Source organism: Sapajus apella, unplaced genomic scaffold (genome assembly GCF_009761245.1).
Source record: "Sapajus apella isolate SASKATOON/1434 unplaced genomic scaffold, GSC_monkey_1.0 scaffold6, whole genome shotgun sequence".
NCBI lineage: Eukaryota > Metazoa > Chordata > Mammalia > Primates > Cebidae > Sapajus > Sapajus apella.
Window position 1 is genome coordinate 48,864,733 of NW_022436946.1, and position 19,264 is coordinate 48,883,996.

Consider the following 19,264-nt stretch of genomic DNA (forward strand, 5'->3'; position numbering starts at 1 on the left):
GTGCCTGGGACGCTCAGGCCCCTCGCAGTCTGCTTGTGGTTTTCCCCCAATTAGTCGTGTCAGAGACGCGTGCCGCCACGCTGCGGGTATCACACGTCCTGAGCTTCCCTCCGCTCCTCTTTCCCAGAGTATGAGATCGAGCGCTCCTTCTTCTTGAGGATGAAGTGCGTCTTGGCCAAGCGTAATGCAGGCCTCACCTGCGGCGGCTACAAGGTGCGTAGCTGGAAGTTCCGCGACGGGTGCAGTCAGAGGGCGCAGGAAGCTAGGCGCCGCGCGGAGTAGGAAGAATGTCCCCTTCCCCTGGACTTCCCTTGAGGGAGCTCCCAGCTTGCGTCCGAGGAACCTGGGCCAGGACGCTCCAGGAGGGCCACGGAAATTTGTGAACACCTGGGGACTACGCTGAAAGACAAAGTCTGACTGGGTCCCAATACTGGGTGGCCGCGGGGGCTATGAATTTGTGACCCGTAGAGATGGACCTTAAGGGTCCCTAAGGCCTCTGAAGGGGCGGGTAACTTTGGTGGATTCCTAAGAGTTTACGCATAGAGTCACATGACAGGTTAGAAACCAGAGCTTTAGTTTGAAGCTATGCGTCTCACTTGAATGTCGTTGAACGTCTTTAGCAGGTTTCAGGGCCCTACTTCCGATGCGTTAGGGTTGGCAGGGCCGGGCCTCTGCATTTTTAAACACGCCTAGGTGAGTTCAGTGTGGCTGTGCAGTCACTTTCCTAAGACCCCTTGGAGCACCAATAACTTTGGATCCCTTAGTGCATGGGCGTGGTCCGCAGAGCCCTTGTGGCTGAGTGGAGTTTCAACAAGTTTCAACCCCTTTTCCACCTTTTGGGGGCTCTTCCTGACTGTGGCTGAGTCTCCCTTTCTCTCCCCTGCCTCAGGTCATCCACTGCAGCGGCTACTTGAAGATCCGCCAGTACAGCCTGGACATGTCACCTTTCGACGGCTGCTACCAAAACGTGGGCCTAGTGGCCGTGGGCCACTCGCTGCCTCCCAGCGCCGTCACTGAGATCAAGCTACACAGCAATATGTTTATGTTCCGCGCCAGCCTAGACATGAAGCTCATCTTTCTGGACTCCAGGTGGGTGGGCAGGCCCGGAAAGGGCCTCCCCTACCCTGAGGGATGCCCTGCTTAGTGACTGAGAGCTTTCCTTTTAAACTGTGAGCCCATTTTGCAGATGAGGCGACTTAACCGGCCCTGGAAAGTGAGGACGGACACCTAGGTCTCAGACGGCTATCGAGGGTGGTGGGGGGCATCCCTGCACCCCGCTCCCGCCTGCACTCATCCCGCAGGGGTTGCTTTCCGCAGGGTGGCGGAGCTGACGGGGTACGAACCTCAGGACCTGATTGAGAAGACCCTGTACCACCACGTGCACGGATGCGACACCTTCCACCTGCGCTGCGCGCACCACTTACGTAAGGCGCCACCCTGCCCCGTACCAGCCAACCTTGGCGTCCCCTGGTTAGGGGGTGGGAAGGCGGTATTTAAGTCCCTCGCAAGAGGACAGGTGGCAGCCCAGCTAGCCGGGTGGTGGTGGTGGTGAGGGGCTACTCCGACACTAGGCCCACCTAAATTCTCTGACATCCGCGGGCCGCTAATACAGGCGGAGGAAGCGTTTCTGGGCGAAATCCCCCCCAGAAGGTACAGTATTCTCCTATTGGTATTTTTTTTCCCCCATCTGTGAACCACACTAAAAATGAACAAAAACCAGGGCTGGCGCTCAGGTGCAGTGACTCTGGCTTTTGATACAGCTTTGCTTTGAGCATCATCTCCCCGGCAGGGAACATGAGCGCCAGAATTCAGCTGCCCAGAGCCTTACTTCCATAGTTAGAAAAGCGAATCTGGAGGAAGCCCCAACTCTGTGTTCCCTCCTTTGCTAATGGTGAAGACATCTGGCCATCCCGGTATCATCCCTATAAGGGTGACCAGTGGGTTCCATGCAATTTAACAGAACAATCAATTCCTGTCATCTCTCCCTCCTGCCTGGTGCGGTTTTTAGAGCCCACAGGGGGCCCTCAATTCTCACCACCAGGGATTGCATGTGGGACCAGTCCTGGGCAGATTGGTTCACCACCGTCTGCCTCCTGTCTCCCCATCAGTGCTGGTGAAGGGACAGGTGACCACCAAATACTACAGGTTCCTGGCGAAACACGGCGGCTGGGTATGGGTACAGAGCTACGCGACCATCGTGCACAACAGCCGCTCCTCCAGGCCACACTGTATCGTCAGCGTCAACTATGTCCTCACGTGAGTGCAAGACTGAGACCCCTTCACCCACTCCAGGCGACCCTGGTCTCTGCGAGAGTGTGGGTGGTGGCAGGGCCGGGTTAGACAAGGCTGGGGTCAAGAGAAATGCCAGTTTGACCCTCGAATGCTGGCTGCGCCAAGAGGAGGCAGGTCAAACACTTTCATCTTTTTGAAGAGGCTTTCTTCGTTATATTCTGGAGAAAGATTTAGGAGTTTTTCCACCACAGTCCATATTTTCTTTCTTCTCTTTCTTTTTCTCCCTTAACCTTTTAAGCGAACTCTGCATTAAATAAAACTTAATGCGGCAGAAAGAAAAAGAGAGGAGAGAGAGAGAGAGAGAGAGAGGAAAGGATCCGACGTACGGAGGCATTTATGGTTAACAAACAGGACATCTGTTTCATTTTTCCAAATCTGGGGTTTGAAGTTCTTAATTTTATCCAGAGTCTCCAATCAAAGTTAAGAGTTCTGAGAGAGTGGTTTTTCCCCGAAACCACAAAGGGGGCTTAAGTGACGGGGAGGATCTGACTTTAACTCTCAGAAAGCACAGGGACCGGAGCGAACTCTGCAAGTTTTGGCCAGCGCCCAGGCCCCGCGCGGAGTGTAATCGCTTCACTGAGTGAGGAGTTGAGCTCCGGTTAACACCTGCGGGCGCGACTGATAGGGAGGCTGCGGCGGCCTGCATTTGAGCCTTATTCATTCTAGAAACAATAATCGTTTCTGGTTGCCAGTGTGGCCCTGCAGGCTGATCACGTGGCCTGGTGTGTTGCTGGTGAAGAAAGCACGTTCTGTATATTGTTTGTGAAAGTCGAATTGCTTAGGGTTGAAGACTTTATGAAGAACTCTTGTGTGTGCAGTTGCCACTCCCACCTCCCCACCCCTTTTTTTTTTTTGGTAGAGGTTGAAATTCTTGTGATTTTAGGGGATCTCGTGGGTTGTTTACGTTGGAAGCTGGAAGCGTTGACACACCAGGCACTTAGTAGAATGCTATGTAGACATTAGGAAGTTGGCTAAGGGGTGCTATTTGGAATCAGACTGTACTATAGGTGATGAGGACTAGATTCATTTCACGTTGTTTTAAATTGCCAAATTAAAAATGTAGTAGTTGGAAATATTATGCTTGGCAGTAAGACTGTTTATTCCACGTCTTGTTTAATAAGTAAATTTAATTCAATAGACTTAGAAAATGAATTTGGCTTAGATGAGGATTCAACATTCAAGAATAGTAGCTGGCAATTAAGAATAATCATTTCATTTTTTATCTTAGAAAACAGTGTTAATATATAATTTTTGTAATAGCAAGAAGGCTGTGTATTTTAATACAGAACAGATAACAACAATATTTTGGTTTTCATGAAACAGAACCATCAATTTTATGAATATAGTTCTTCATATTATTAAAATAAACACAAGAGAAAATGGCAAGGCATAATTCATAAAATAAGCCACTCTGTGAAGCAGTAGTATTAAAGGGTGAAAAATTATGTCTGCTTACCGTGGAAAGGAAACGGACATTCTTTAAGAAGGTGCTTTGTATGTCTGAGACATCACAAGCATTACACATACACTGTGTTCTCTGGTGGGTGCCTGCGGTTAGTAATCATTTTTTATCAAACAGCAGGGTATATAGTCACACAGACCCATATAAATGATCTGAATGCAAGTAAGACCTCCCAATGGGTAAACTTAATTTATGTTTGGAGTCATTTTGAAATATTCTGTTTTGTTTTCCAGTAGATAAGTGTACATTTTTTTTCTGTTGCTTCGGTCATTCCTGACTTTACATACTCCTTCAGAACTGCAGGATTAGACGATCAACTTTATATCAAATTAAAAAAAGATGTAATGGGGATAAAGAAATGATTAATAGAAGGAAAAAGAGCATGGTGCCCATTGTTAAAACATTTTATACCTCTGAATGAAAATGTAAATAAACTCACAGAAGCATGTATACACAGCACACAAGATAAAAAGCTGAAATTGATTACCCTTTTATGAGTCTCAGCTTCAATTTCTTGTACAAAAAGTCTTAGGACAATTTTTATAGCTGCAAATATGGAAATTGTTTTAGATGAAATGTCATCATGTGGCTTTGTGTGTGTTGACAGGATTTTCATAATGAACAGGTTGCAGTTTGTTTGATGTGCATATCACACATCTGGCTGGAAGTTACAAAGTTACATTGTCTTAGCAAATTAAATAGATGACTATTGATTCTCCATGGTTGTAGTGAACTACCACATACTTTTGTTTTTAGGGCTACTTCCCTATGAAGCCTGAGAATGACAAGTGAATTCTTTCCAAATACACCACCTCAAACAATGTACTTAAAACCACAAGCTCCCAAATAGTTTGACTTGCCAGATGTTTTCCAAATTTAAACATTTTAATAGCATACATTTTAAAGGGATTTTTATGTAATGAAAGTAGAGATTTTAAATAACCATTGGTCAAATGAGGTTGTGATGTTTTGGTGGAGGCAATATTCATAAGCTCATTGATTTTCTAATTTCCTGATTTATTGCTGATGTTAAATATGCCTAGAAAAATAAGTTACTATTATCTAACAAAAGCAACAATGAATAGACTTATTTAATAACCTTGCTTTAATAAGCAGTTGCAACAGGGACTATAAGAAAACTGAATGATTTTAGAGACAGGTGGTATATGAGCTGGTGCTTTTTACTTACTTTTGTATGCCCATCATATGTTCTGAAAATCTGGAGAGGAGAGTGAAAAGATACTATGATTAAATTCTGAAAATTCCTTTAGTTTTTCTGGGTCTCTGAGGTTCAGTGAAGCTTCTATAGTTCTTCATTAAACCCTCACTCCAAAACAAAACAAGACACTCATCAGTTCATGATTTTCTGTAAGACACACATACCCTGTTAGCTTTACTTTACACATTTAAAAAAGATTTTTCTTATGAGTGTCCTCAGGCTTTGAAATATCTGTTAAGTATGACAGGCCCTGCTCTCTGGTTACTTTCGAGAGGGTAGGTGAATGGAACTAGTGTCTAGTAACAAGGATGTTGGGGAAAGTCCAAAATATATGGAGAGTCAAAAGAAAGTATACTGTGTAGAGACCTAAGTGATTTTTTTCTTGAATTCATATTTTCTTGAGTTTGTTTAATTAGTATTATTAATTATTCACAGCCAGTTCAGATGAAAAACTTTAGTTTTTAATGTAAAGAAAATTGAAAATGTGGAACACCTAATAAACTATGAAAAATAATTTCTAAGAAAATTAAGAGTATTGGTTCTATTTACGTTTTTAGACTACACACATTTTTAAAATAAGAAATATTCTGCCACTTTTAAAGATAACCCAATGAAGTATAAAATTCCTATTTTAAGATATTTTAAAATATAAACTTTGCAAATATAAAAGCTGAGAGAGAAGTAAATGAATATTCACATTCACATCATCTACATCCAACAACTGTTAATATTTTCCTGTATTTGCTTTATATCTCTACCTATATGTGTGCCTATTTTTAATGTGTATTTTTTTTTCCTACCAAATCATTTCAAAACAAGCTACAGATATCATGGTGCTTCATCCTTGAATAGCATTTTCCTACATAGCCACTGTACCATTTATGATGGCACATTTAAAATGTTCAAAATTATTATGTGTAGAGCTTGCAAAAATATAGTTGAGAGCTAGTTTACTGGTGCCATTAAAAAGAATCTGCCACTAATATTCATCAAGTACTCATTTGTGTATGACCTCAATTAGGCTGATTCATAGATGATATTTTGTGAGCAGACTTTTGTAGGAGAGTTCTAAATGATACTGCATTTAAACAGATTTCTAATAAGACTTGCAAGCTAATACCATTCTGATACTATGTCTGGAATGTAAAAGAGAATAAATTTAGTGAGTAATTTGGAAATTTTGGAATCAGAGAGATTTAATATCTTAACTTATTTTTCTTAGCAAAGACGGCCTCTCTGCTTATTTATTTTCTAAGTTTAGGATGAAACATTGCTTTTCTAGAAATCTCACATGGTGTTTTAGAGTGATTCACTGAACATATATGAGTAAGTAGTTTTCCGTGTTAAAATTTCTATTTCTGTGTTACTAAAAGCAGAACAAATAGAGGCAATTTACATTGATAGTGTATGTAACATTTGCTGTCTACTAAATACCCCTTTTGAATTCATAGAAAAGTTAGGGCAAATACCAAAGGAGATATACAGTACTTCCTTCATGTCAAAGAAAAAAAAGGGGGCATTGTAATTACTGAGGATTCCATACTTTTTGTTGTTGTTTGCATATCATAGTATGTTAACCATAACAACTTATCATTATGAGAACCACTGTAGTTCTTAGAATTAAAAAGGATTTTAACTGTTAATGTATTCTGTAAATATAAAACCTGACATATCCTCACTATACAGCAGCAAACATTAAAATGTTCATGCTGCTTTTCTCTTTTAAGTACATTATTGGTGCTGAGTTAATTTGGGGGTTTCAAATTTCAGAAAATTATTTATTTAAAGATCAGTGATATATTATTGTTATTACCAGGAGTTTTTAGAGAATTTTTAAAAAAAACTTGATCAATAACATGGTTGTTGAATAGATTTTATTTTCCTGGTTAGCAAAATCACTCTTATATTATAAATAATGTAAAATGAAGCATCTTTTCACTTAGCAAGCTACAGAAAATAGAAAATAATTTACTCTTATGCCTTAGGTCTGTGCAGCATTTGTATAGACTTAATCTTTTTAATCTTCCAAAATAATAATCATGCACTAATGTATAACCATAAATTAGATTCGATCCTTAATTGTGTTTAATCTTTACTATGATAATATTGAACATCAGAATCACAGTTGTTCTTTTCAGATGATCTTTCATATAACTTAATGATTACAAAAAAATTCAAGGCATATTTGTATTCATGTTAATTTTATAACTACCAAAACAGTTAAAAGGAAGAGCTGGGAGATTTAGTCTCTTTTGAAATACAGAATACCAGTACCCACTTAAATAATCTTATCCTTCATACACTTTTCCTTATAATAGTATTTTATAAAAAGGATCTGTATTTGGTTTTGAATTCATCTTTTATGAACTTAGAAACTTTGTATTTTTTTTAAACAAATGCTGAATGCACATCTCTTTCAAAGTGCTGTCACGTTGGTTACCTGACTTGCTTCTTCGATGGCTCTGCATAGTGGTTGGGTCAGAGATTGCTTTCTGTGCTGTTTAGGTGTGGAAACTGAGGACCAGATATGCTGAGTAAGTAGTGAAACCAGAATTAAAAGCTGGTGTGTCACTCCTACTGCATCTTGCTGTTCTCTGTGTATGGGGGTGTGGAAGGTGGTTGTGGGAAAGATGTCAGAGAGGCAGGGATGGATTTGAATGAGTGAGGCCTGTAGTGTTTGGCTCATAAAACTTCAAGATAGGCTTTGATCTGAATTCATGATGAAAGATTAAGAAGCTGCCTCATTGTTGTTGCTTCACAAATGTGTGCAGATATTGACATTTTCCTAGCTAAAATTTAGCTGTTCTACCTTCTCAATGACATTCAATTAAGAATGTCTCATTTTTTCCCCATAAGTCTCACTAAGGACATTTTCATTTTGTAAGAAGAAAATGTAGCCTGCAAGCATTTTAGTTTTTACTGAATTGTTTGCCTCTAGATTATACAGGTCCATTATTGCTATAGTAATTATTCTATTTCTGCAACCAGATTAAACATTTTATGTTTTTGCTAAACAAAAGAGCTAAACCAAATATTAATAGATTTGCAAGCCAAGTCAGATGTGATGCAAATTGCTTCCTGTGGCAGGGGCGTATTTCTTACATGGTATGTGTGTGTCCATCCCCATGGAGATGGGACAGGAGGAAAGAATTGGCCCTTTTCTGCCTCTGAGAGAGAATGGAGGGGATATATGGCAGCAGGGGATGTTCCCTGGGGGTTCTATTTAGAGGCTGGGGATAGAGAACTTCTTGGGGCTGCTGTGCCATCCTGTGGCCCCTTGGCACTGCTACTTCCTGGCTGCTTCTCCCTCCCCAGGCCTCTCTGGCCTCCACTCCTTCCTTTGTTGTTGCCCTGACCTGGAGGGCACTGACTCACAGAAGTTTCCCTTTAGTTCCTGGGTGGAGGCCACTTGGTGTGTACCAAATGACCAGCCTGTATACTTTCCTCTGGCTTTCTCTTAGTCTGGCTGTTGTGAAAAAAGGGCTTTGATCTTTGACTCACATTGTGGAAAAACACAGATCACTGCCTTATTTGAAGGCAAGTACCCATACATGTTTGTGAATCAATGGAGAAATTCAAGGGAGGCTTTACTTGAACTTCAGAAAAACATGTTTTTGTTTCCTGACTTAGTCTACTCACATGGGAAACACTGTTATATATGACACAAGATGTGTGTGTGGTGGTGGGTGAAGTGGAGTGTACATATCTTGATAATTTAGTAAAAGGCTGCTACTCCTCTCACCTTAGCCAATACTTCCTCTCTGTTCTTGGCTTATGATGTCTTTCCATATGAGCAGGTGATCACAGAAAATTCACTGGGGTAGAAATGCCAATGTCTGAAATTAAGCCTTCATGCAATAAAAGGATTGGTTGGAGTTTAGATGAAACTTAGAATTACTGAGTACCTGTCAATGGAGGAACTTAACATTCTGCCTTGCCTGAAGAAGTAAACTTCCCCACTTCATCTCCCTTTCCCCTGCCTTTGGCATTCCAAGGACAAGGAAGCTGGCAGGGAAGAGGTTTGGTCCTTGGTGATCACAGAACTGAAAGGAGAAATTACTTTGTAGGGCATTGACAATATTTGGGGTCTGGCTGAGCCTGGGCCATCTCCAGAAAGTGTTATTGCAGTAGGATTGTGATTGTGTTTTTATAAAGACCCACAGTATCCTTATCCAAGCAATCTGTGAAACAAAGCCATGGGCTTTAGTGCCAGATGTGCCGGGTTAGAATGAAGGCTAGGCCACATAATAGCTGTGAGACCTTGAGCAGATCACTCTGCCCTTTGACCCTCTGTTTTTCCCATATGTGAAATGGGGACATTTGTATTCACCTTTCCGGGATTTATGGAAGATTAAATGAGATAATATATAGAGAGAATATAGCTCTGTATCTGACAGAAAGCAGGTACTCAGAATTTTTTAGCTGTTTTTATTAGTTCTTGCTAATTATGTAATATCAACTAGAATACTTTGAAAGAGAATAGTTTCCTCTTTAACTTGACTTTCTATATCCTCAAATGCATAAATTTAGGTGTTTATTTTACTTTCCTCCCCAGTACCTTAACACAAGCCTCCAAGTTTTGTGTTCATTGTGTGTGGTGATTTCTGCAGTTTGGTTAGGTTTATCTGTTTTTCATTGTTCTCTTGATAGTCTAAAGAGAGCAGAGATTTCCATGTAGACGGAGAACACACAGCATTTACTGAGCACCTTCTTTGTGCTAGAGAGGGTGGAAGGTGTTTTATATAGATTAGTTTCCAGGGGAATAAGTGGTCATAAGAAACTAACCAAATACAGAGCGTTGATTTAGTTGGAATCAGTGTTTTGTCAATTTTACCAATGCTAGTAATTATAATTTAATGTGCATAAAACACTAAACACTGGCATTTCTGATGGTGTTCAGTGGAGCCTTTTGTATATTCCTCATTGCTCTACATGGGCTGCGTATGGCTGTATACCAGTGCTTCACAATGTACAGCAGATTGTAATGATTAACTGCATGATTACATGAAGTAGGAATCTTAGCATTTCTCAAGCAGTTGACAAGTTAGTTGAAAAAATGGAAATGTTCCATTGAAATCTTTGAGAAGTCAGATTAGCCCAATTTGCAATGTTAAAGTGTACTTGTACCATTTTCTAAGGACACAAAGTGACACTGGAGCTATCAGGGAGAGGGTGGAATTTTAAGGGTTGGAAGCAGAAGTAGGGTGTTTTGAGATGGGTCAGTGACCTATATATGTTTGCCATATTGTTCTTTTCAGTAAGTGCTCCTTGTAACACCATTAGTATCACTCTTCAGATTAGATTCAAACAGTGATGGTCTCACTACTTTTGTCTAAGCTGGGCTTTCTCTCTTTCTTTACATTCTTTACTCTGAACTTTATTGTTGAAACTAAGCATGTTTCTTTTTATTTCAATAGTTTTTGGGTGTACAGGTAGTTTTTGGTTACATGGATAAATTCTTTAGTGGTGATTTATGAAATTTTGGTGCACCTTTCACCCAAGCAGTATACACCGTAGCCAGTATGTAGTCTTTTATTCCTCATTCCCCACAACCTCTCCTCCTGAAGCCCCAGAGTCTATTACCCCATTCTTATGCCTTTGTGTCTTCATAGCTTAGCTCTTATTTATAAATGAGAACATATGATATTTTAGCTTTCCATTCCTGAGTTACTTCACTTAGAACAATGGCCTCCAGCTCCAACAAATTTGCTGCAAAAGACATTATTTTGTTCCTCTTTATGACTGAATAGTATTCCATGGTGTATATATACCACTCACTGGTTGATGGGCACTTAGACTGGTTGCACATCTTTGCAATTGCAAATTGTGCTGCTATAACATGCATGTGCATGTGTCTTTTTCATATAATGACTTATTTTACTTTGGGTAGATACCCAGTAGTGGGATTGGTGGATCAAATGGTAGTTCTACTTTTAGTTTCTTAAGGAATTCCTATACTGTTTTCTCTTCTATCTATCTATCTATCTATCTACAAAATTGCATTTTAGGTTCTGGGGTACATGTAAAGAACAATCAGGATTGTTGCATAGGTACATACATGGCAATGTGGTTTGCTGCCTCCATCTCCATCACCTATATCTGCCATTTCTCCCCATGTTATCCCTCCCCAACTCCCTACCCGGCACTGTCCCTCTCCTAGTCCTCCCACCAAAGACCTCAGTGTGTGATGCTCCCCAGGAATTCCTATACTGTTTTCTAAAGTGATTGTACTAATTTACACTTCTACCAGTAGTGTGAAAGTGTTACCTTTTTACCACACTTATACCAGTATCTATTGCTTTTTAACTTTTAAATTATGGCCCTCCTTGCAGGTATAAGGTGGTATCTCATTGGGGTTTTAGTTTGCATTTCCCTGATGATTAGTAATGTTGAGCATTTCTTCATATGTTTGTTGGCTGTTTGTATATCTTCTTTTGAGAAATGTTTATTCAAGTCCTTTGTCCACTTTTTCATGGTCTTTTTTTCCCTGTTGATTTGTTTGGGATGCTTGTAGGTTTTGAATACTTGTTCTTTGTCAGATGCATAGTTTGCAAATGTTTTCTTCCAACCTGTGGGTTGTCTGTTTACTCTGCTGATTGTTTCTTTTGTGGTGCAGAAGCTTTTTGGTTTAATTAGGTCCCATTTATTTATTTTCATTTTTTGTTACATATCCTTTTGGGATCATAGCCATGAATTCTTTGCCTAAACCAATGTTCAGAAGAGTTTTTCCAATGTTATCTTCTAGAATTTATGGTTTCAGGTCTTAGATTTAAGTCTTTGATCCATCTTGAGTTGATTTTTGTACAAGGTGAGAGACGGGGATCCATAACTGAGCATGTTTCTTCAGGACTGGAAACTATTTTTTCTATATCCTCAGACCCACAAATTTAGGTGTTTATTTTCTCTCCCCTCCCCAGTCCTGAAACACACAAACCTCCAAGCTTTGTGCTCTTTGTATGTGGTGATTTCTGCAGTTTGGTTAGGCTCACTCTGTTTATCACTGTTGTCATTGATACTCTAAAGGGAGCAGAGATTTCCATGTAGAGGGAGAAACATCAGCATTTATGGAGCACCTTCTTTGTTCCAGAGAGGCACAGATTCTCTTGCCTTTCCCAAATTAGTACTGATATATGTTTGACGTGTTCAGCTAGCTTTAGTAATAAATACTTTTTTTTTAGCATCTAGGCATAGAACACCATTTTACATTTTTTTAGGGATATCAGTTTTCTGAATGTAAATCTTATTGAAATGAATACACTGTGCTACCATATGTATGACAGTTGTATTTTAAAAACTATTTTCAGAAAGAAAATACGAGGTATATATTAGGATGACAAACACCAGGAGATTGGAGGAGAGGGAGGTTCAAAGTCCCTATAAAGCTGGTTCCAGATTTGCAGGGTCAGAGGGTCTCATTTGATATTATAATCCTGTTGTTATTAGAATATGATGTAGTCTAACCCTTAGACTTCTTAGTTAGATGTTTCAAACTCTGAAAAACATAAGAATGTATTACAAGGTATTTGAAAAACGTTATCAAATGAGATATCATAATATTTTATCCTGTTACATCGCATATTAGTTAAGAGGTTGGGCTCTAGAGCTTATTGTCTGTTTCCTAGCACTGCCACTCACTAGCCCAGTGACTATGGGCAAATTGCTTATCTACACTGTCTCTTATTTTTGAAAAATCTGTAAAATGCAGGTAATAATAGGTTCTACCTCATAGAGTCAATTGGAACATTTAATGAGATTATGTATAAGGTTGGTGGCCCTGTGCCCAATGCAAAGTAACATTGTGTAGATATGAATTATTACAGTGGTTATTTTAGTGAAATTGCATAAAATAATTTTTGTCCTGCCAAAGAATACAAAATAAATGTGTGTGGGTCTTTGGACTGAAGAAGGAAAAGCATGAGTCTTCGGGGACAGAAGATGGCCCAAGAACAAGAAATCAGCAATTATCTTGATGGATCTGGAAAGATCCTCCTTCAATTGGTTAGAACTAGTGGACTTTAAGCATTCATAAAAGGCTTATTGAGCACCTATTATGTGTCAGACACTGTGCCCAGTTCAGAGGACATCAAAATGAGTGAGAGTGTCTGCAGGAAAAAGAAATAAGTGTATGCCCACGCTGTATCCTAGCCTGATTTCCCTGAGATGCCTTTTTGGAGGAAAGTGTGTCCATCCACAATTAGAAGGAAGAGGGTCCAAAGCATCTTGGCACTGTTTCGGTCACTCCTGAATGAGCTCACAGGTGTGGTCAGACTGCTTTCTGGCTAGACAGTAGGAAGAAAGGAGAGACAGTGGGAGGAATTGGGCACCTTGGGAGAGGTGTGTGTGTGTGTGTGTGTGTGTGTGTGTGTGTGTGTGTGACATATATGCCAGTTCATGACTGGCAGCAAAATAACTGGCTACAGATTAAGGAGTTCAACCTTAACTTTCTCAAGGACGTTGCCCAGGGTGGGCCCCGTGTGTCTCACTGCCTCAGGGAGAGACAGCAGTTGTGTTGATTTTTACCTTGTTGGAATGATGTTTTGTCCTGCTGTAAATAGGATTTTTCAAAATTTGAGGGGTTGAGTTCTGATAGGATTACGAATCTCAGTGAATTTTTAAATTAAAAAATTCTAGATTCAAAATAGTCTTGTAGATGTATTACATTTGAAATGTGTTGCCAATTATTTTGGGTGTTTGTAATATTTTTTGCTTCTTTTTTCTTTTTATAATAGGTAATTCTCAGGCATTGCTGCTCTGTCTGGGAGCAACTGGGAGGTGGTTGTTAGCTCCAAGCCGAAAGAGGAGTGGCACGTTTTTCTGTTCATTACCTGCTTAGGAAGGCTGAGGAGTAAGACAAACTCACATTTGAAGGGCTGCTGCTTTGTGTGAGAAGTCAGAGAAGCCAGGTGACTTAGCCAATACAACACAGCTAGTGAGTGGTCCAGTGGGCATACCAACCCAGGGCCTGGCCTCCAGCATCCTCCTAATTTCCTCTTTGGCATGCTTTCTTTAAGTGGATAATGATGTTTTAGGGTGAACCATATGAAATTGTCACTTCTATATATTAAAACAGTTCAATATTGGCAATTTCATATGATTCTTCCTAACATTTGCATAGTAACTTATGACATTTTGCCAATATTTTGCATGGTCTATGGACAGTTTACTCCCTTTTTAAATATGGGATCTCTACAAGGTGACTCTGTTTCTTTAGAGTTTGGATATTCTTGGGACCTTCCCAACTGCCATTCAATATCCTGAGCCCATCTCTTTTTCACTAATTTTAGCACCAATAATTATGATGTTTTCACAAAACAACAATCGATGTATCACCCACAGAACATTGTTTTATTTAGAACATTTAATACTTTACCTGGACTCAAATGGGAGCTTCTGTCTTTACTGGAAGAATATTTTTTCTTTGATTGATTTCTAAATGCATAGGGCCTGTGGATGGATCTTTCTTTTTTCCCAGGGATTTCTTGTTCAAACAGAATTTGTTGTATCCACATCAGTAAAGCCGTGCTAATATGGGCTGCTGGCCAGATAGTAGAAATAGCCTCATTATATTAAACTGGATGTCATAATAGTACCTATTAAGGTGGGATTCCCTCTGTGTTTGTGCTTTTAAACCCATGTCCCTTGCCACTTTTTACATCTTTCCAAGAATAGCAACATTCTCTGGTAAAATGCAGTCTTAGAATGTGCTGTCTCTCACCTCCTCCTACTGAAAACCATTACAAAAGTAGAATCCTTGGTTCTGAGCATTTTTAGGGGTTTGCAGCTGCTCCTCAGCCATTCATTTTACTCTCCTGCTTGTAATGACTATAATGTGTTCTTGTGACTGAACTGAACCAGGAGTTTCCTTTGTTTTAATACCTCCCATTAATTGATATTGGTGTCCAAATAAGTGACAGGCAAAGAGCTGCTTATTATCAGATCAAGCCAAATGCAACACACAGTTTTTCATTTTAATTTTGATAAGCCGTTAAGAGACTAATAGTGTTGGAAGGCACAGCATTTATATTCACTGTTGAAATCTTATCACAGTCCTGGCATAGTGAAGTATTTGTTATGCTGGATTTGGGTAATGGATCCCTGCAGGGCTACAGCTCAGGAATGCTAGAAGAATGAAGCTCACAAAGGGGAGGGCAAAGTGGGTGTCAATTTTATTCCTCCAATTAGAGCAGTTAAAGAAATAGCAATATGCAGGATAGCATTTTATTGTGAAGGCTAATTGAAAACCAGGAAGGAAATATTTAGAGATGTTACATGGCACTTTACAGTATAATCTCTTTTCTTTTTGTCTCTTCTTGGTTGACTCAATAAGACCTTCATTATAAACAAATTTCTATCATTAGAATCAGCTTAATCTCTGTTGCTATAATTAAGGTAATAGTAAGAAATGTTTTAGAGTGTAGTCCTCTCTATGACAAGCTGGGGATGGTTCATGCATTCACTCAGCAAATATTTCCCCAGTGCCTACTGTGTGCCAGTGTGGCTGAAAGAGACAAAGTCCCTACCATCATGGAATGTAAGCTTTTAATATGTGTGTATATATACATATTTAAGTTTTTAAATATATACATATATTTAATATATATAAATATATTATGTGTATATATGTATATATATTTAAATTATACATATCTAAGTATATATATGTATATATGCTTAATATATACATATATGTATATATACATGTATATAATACTTTATGTATACATAATATATATTAATTATACATATTTATGTATTTATGTATTAAGCCTTCACAATAAAACACTATCCTGCCTATTGCTATTTCTTTAACATATACATATTTATGTATTAATTATACATATTTATGTATATATTTAAATGATACATATTTAAGTTTTTAAATATATATATTTAAATATATGTATACATATACATGTATATATATATGTATACATATATACATATATTTATGCATATATTTATTATAAATATATGTACGTATATATACATATATATAAATATATATATATTTAAAAACTTAAATATGTATATATACACACACATTAAAAACCTACATTCCATCATGGTAGGGACTTTGTCTCTTTCAGCCACACTGGCACACGGTAAATATATATATATGTAAATATATATTTTAAGTATATGTTTTAAATATATATGTGTATATATATTTAAAAACTTAAATATGTATATATATACACACACATACATATATATACTTGTGTGTGCGTGTGTGTGTGAGAGAGAGAGAGAGAGAGAGAGAGAGAGACAGGGTCAAGATCATGCATGGTTCACTACACATTGACCTCTTAGGCTCAAATGATCCTCCCACGGCCTCAGCCTCTGGAGAAGCTGGGACGGCAGTCATGTGCCACTGCATCTGGCTAATCTGAGTATAAATTTTAATGTACTTATAAAGTACTTATAAAGAAATTTTAAAATTTCATATAATATCAGAAAGTGGCAGGAGAAAAATTAAGCAGGGCAAAGAGGTGGGAATGGTCAGAAAATTTTCTCTAACGACTCATGAATGAAGGAAGGGAGCCAGCCACGTGGAATCCTGCAGGGAAAGAATTCCCCGCAGAGAGAAGTGAATGCAAAGGCCCTGAGGTGGAAACCAGCTTGGCATGTTGAGGAACAGAGAAGGTCATTCGAGTGGCCACAGAGTAAGGGAGGAGAAGAATGGAAGGAGATGATGCTAGAAGAATAAGTAGGGCCAGATCGTGTTGGATCTTGAAGTTTTTGGGAAACCATTGGAGAATTCTGCACACAGGTATGGTATGATCTAATTTATATGAAAAGATCATTCTGACCAGTTTGGAGAATAGGCTTTTGGGAGCATGGGTGGTGGAGACAAAGAGTACCATTGAGAAATGATTGCAATTGCCTTGGTGATGGAAGATGATGACTTGAAAGATAGGGTAGTGGTGAAGGGTCAGATTTGGCATATGTTTTGAAGGTAGGCTCAATGGGATTTGCAGACAGATTGGTTATGGGATATGAGAAGACGAAAGGAGTTAAGAACAATACCTAGATTTTTTAGCCTGAGCAACTTGGGTAAATGGTGGGAAGGAATAGTTTAGCGGGCAGAGGTGGCAATCAGGGTTGTGTGTGGACATGGTTAGCTTTGAGATGCCTATCATTCATCAGAGTGGAAATGTCTTGTAAGCAGTTGAACCTGGGGGTCTGTGGAGTTGGGAGGTCTGGGCTAGATATTAGGGGTAAACAGTGTATGGAATTTAAAGCCAGCAGAGTGGATGAGATCCCCAGAGAGTATGTGTTAATAGCAAAGAGAAGCATCCTGAAGACTAAACCCTGCAGCTCTGCAATGTTTTGGGGTCTGCAGAAATAAGAGGCACTCAAAAGGAGGTTGAGAAGAAGCAAGCAGTTGGGAGTAGGGGTGGGAGTAGTTCAGTGAAAGATGAGCAATGAGATATGCCTTGGGAAAGTGTGAATCTTGAATTTTGTCTTTGCAACCCTCTCTTTTCAGTGATTTCTTATCTTCTCTGTGGTCCCCTTCCATCTGATTCCTTGCATTAAAAAAACAAACAAACAAAAAACAAAACTCAGATAACAACTGCTTTAGTTCTCAAAGTATGGCCCCTGATTGCAGCATCAGCACCACCCAGTAGCTTGTTAAAAATGCAAATCGTTGGGCTCAACCCCAGACCTACAAATGAGAAACTCTAAGGGAAGCATCCCAGCAAGCTGTGTGTTAACACACTCTTCAGGTGCTTCTGAGGCGTGCTGAAATTTTAGAACTACTGCTTTCAGGAAAGTAGCTGATGAACTAAATAAGGCATACACTATTATCTCTCTCTCTCTTTTTTAGAGACAGGGTGTTACTCTGTCACCTAGGCTAAAGTGCGGTGGCATGATCATAGCTCACTGCAGCCTCGAAATGCTTCAGCAATCCTCCTGCCTCAGCCTCTCATGTAGCTAGGATTACAGATATGCACCACTATGCCTGGCTAATTGTTTTTTGTTTTTTGTAGAGATAGGGTGTTGCTATGTTGTCCAGGCTGGTCTTGAACTTCTGGCCTCAAGTGATCTTCCCACTTTGGCCAATGAATGAACCATCACTCATCCAGCCCTACAATTATCTCTTTCTGGGCCATTGGCCTAAAGACAAATAGATTAAAATATGAATAAGCTAATTTTAAGCATCAGCCATTAGACCACATTGAAACAGCTTCATCATGGCCAGGGAACTTTATCAAGCCCCATAAATCATAAAAACAGGCTGCTGCTGCCTATTCTGTCATTGGTAATGTGCTCTATTGATAACTATGTGTTCTGTGTTGTATTATACAATTTCTCTGACTTCAAGTACAGAGACAATGAAAATTTTGCTGTTTTAGTGGGCAATCCAAAATCTCTAGCCACCGCTCAGAACTGATTTTGTTTAAATACAACTTATCTACCAGGTAATTTAAAATAATGTCTGAATACTGAAGCACAGAACAATACTAATAATAATGGTAGGACATTTGTTGAACTGTGGCTTTTTTTTTCATAAAATACACCTCAAATTTATTTTAGCCATTTAAATAATAGAGTTTAATGTATATTTAGACAAGCATTACAGTAGTAAGGGCTTTAAGGAGATTAGAAATAAATGAATCCAATTAAAGAACATGTCTATGAGATTTGATATGTCATAGGTATGAATGAACTGTTTGCACAGCAGCTGTAAAGAAATCATTAATGATTAAATATCTAGAAGAGGTTTAATCAAGAATAAATGTTATAGGACATATTTAAAAATATTTAAGTTAAACAGATGAAGATTTGTGCATTTGAAGGCATTGCATCATGCCATCATTTTTGTGGTGTCATTTCCTGGGGAGTTCAGAATCTGAGGTTCTACTTTTCCAATCTACAGAAATGCCAGTGTCTTTGTGTTGTACAGAAAAAGACAGAGCTTCCAACTGTGCTGTGAGGGCTTATAGGGTCTCCCCACATGAGATCCTGTGGGTAATCTGGGGACTCTGTAGCCTTGGGCATGAGGTCTAAATCTCCCAGTGTCATGGAAAATTATTTTATGAATACAGATTTTTTTTTTTGTTCCTGGAGTTTGCGTGGCGCTGAAAACAGGAGGTATGCTCTCTTCACCGCCTCCACCAGAGGATAATTTTAGGGTTTAATAATCAGTTTTGCTAAGAACTGGGTAGGAAAGCTGTTTCTGTGCTAATAGAACCTCAACCAAATATAAGGTGTTCAAAAATGAGATCCTCTATTACTTACCTTTCTTAGGTATTGGAAGACTTTTAAAGGGAACATACACTTGGAAA

The 19,264-nt window shown here is 39.2% G+C and overlaps 1 protein-coding gene across 1 annotated transcript in view; it reads left to right on the forward strand.

The window, feature by feature from the left end:
* SIM1 (SIM bHLH transcription factor 1) overlaps nt 1-19,264 on the forward strand; it is an 81,049-nt gene that overhangs the window by 15,181 nt on the left and 46,604 nt on the right. Inside the window, exons 6-9 of the mRNA XM_032275182.1 lie at nt 128-213; nt 890-1,089; nt 1,318-1,424; nt 2,109-2,256. Coding sequence (XP_032131073.1) covers nt 128-213; nt 890-1,089; nt 1,318-1,424; nt 2,109-2,256 — 541 coding nt within the window. The remainder of the gene's footprint in view (nt 1-127; nt 214-889; nt 1,090-1,317; nt 1,425-2,108; nt 2,257-19,264) is intronic.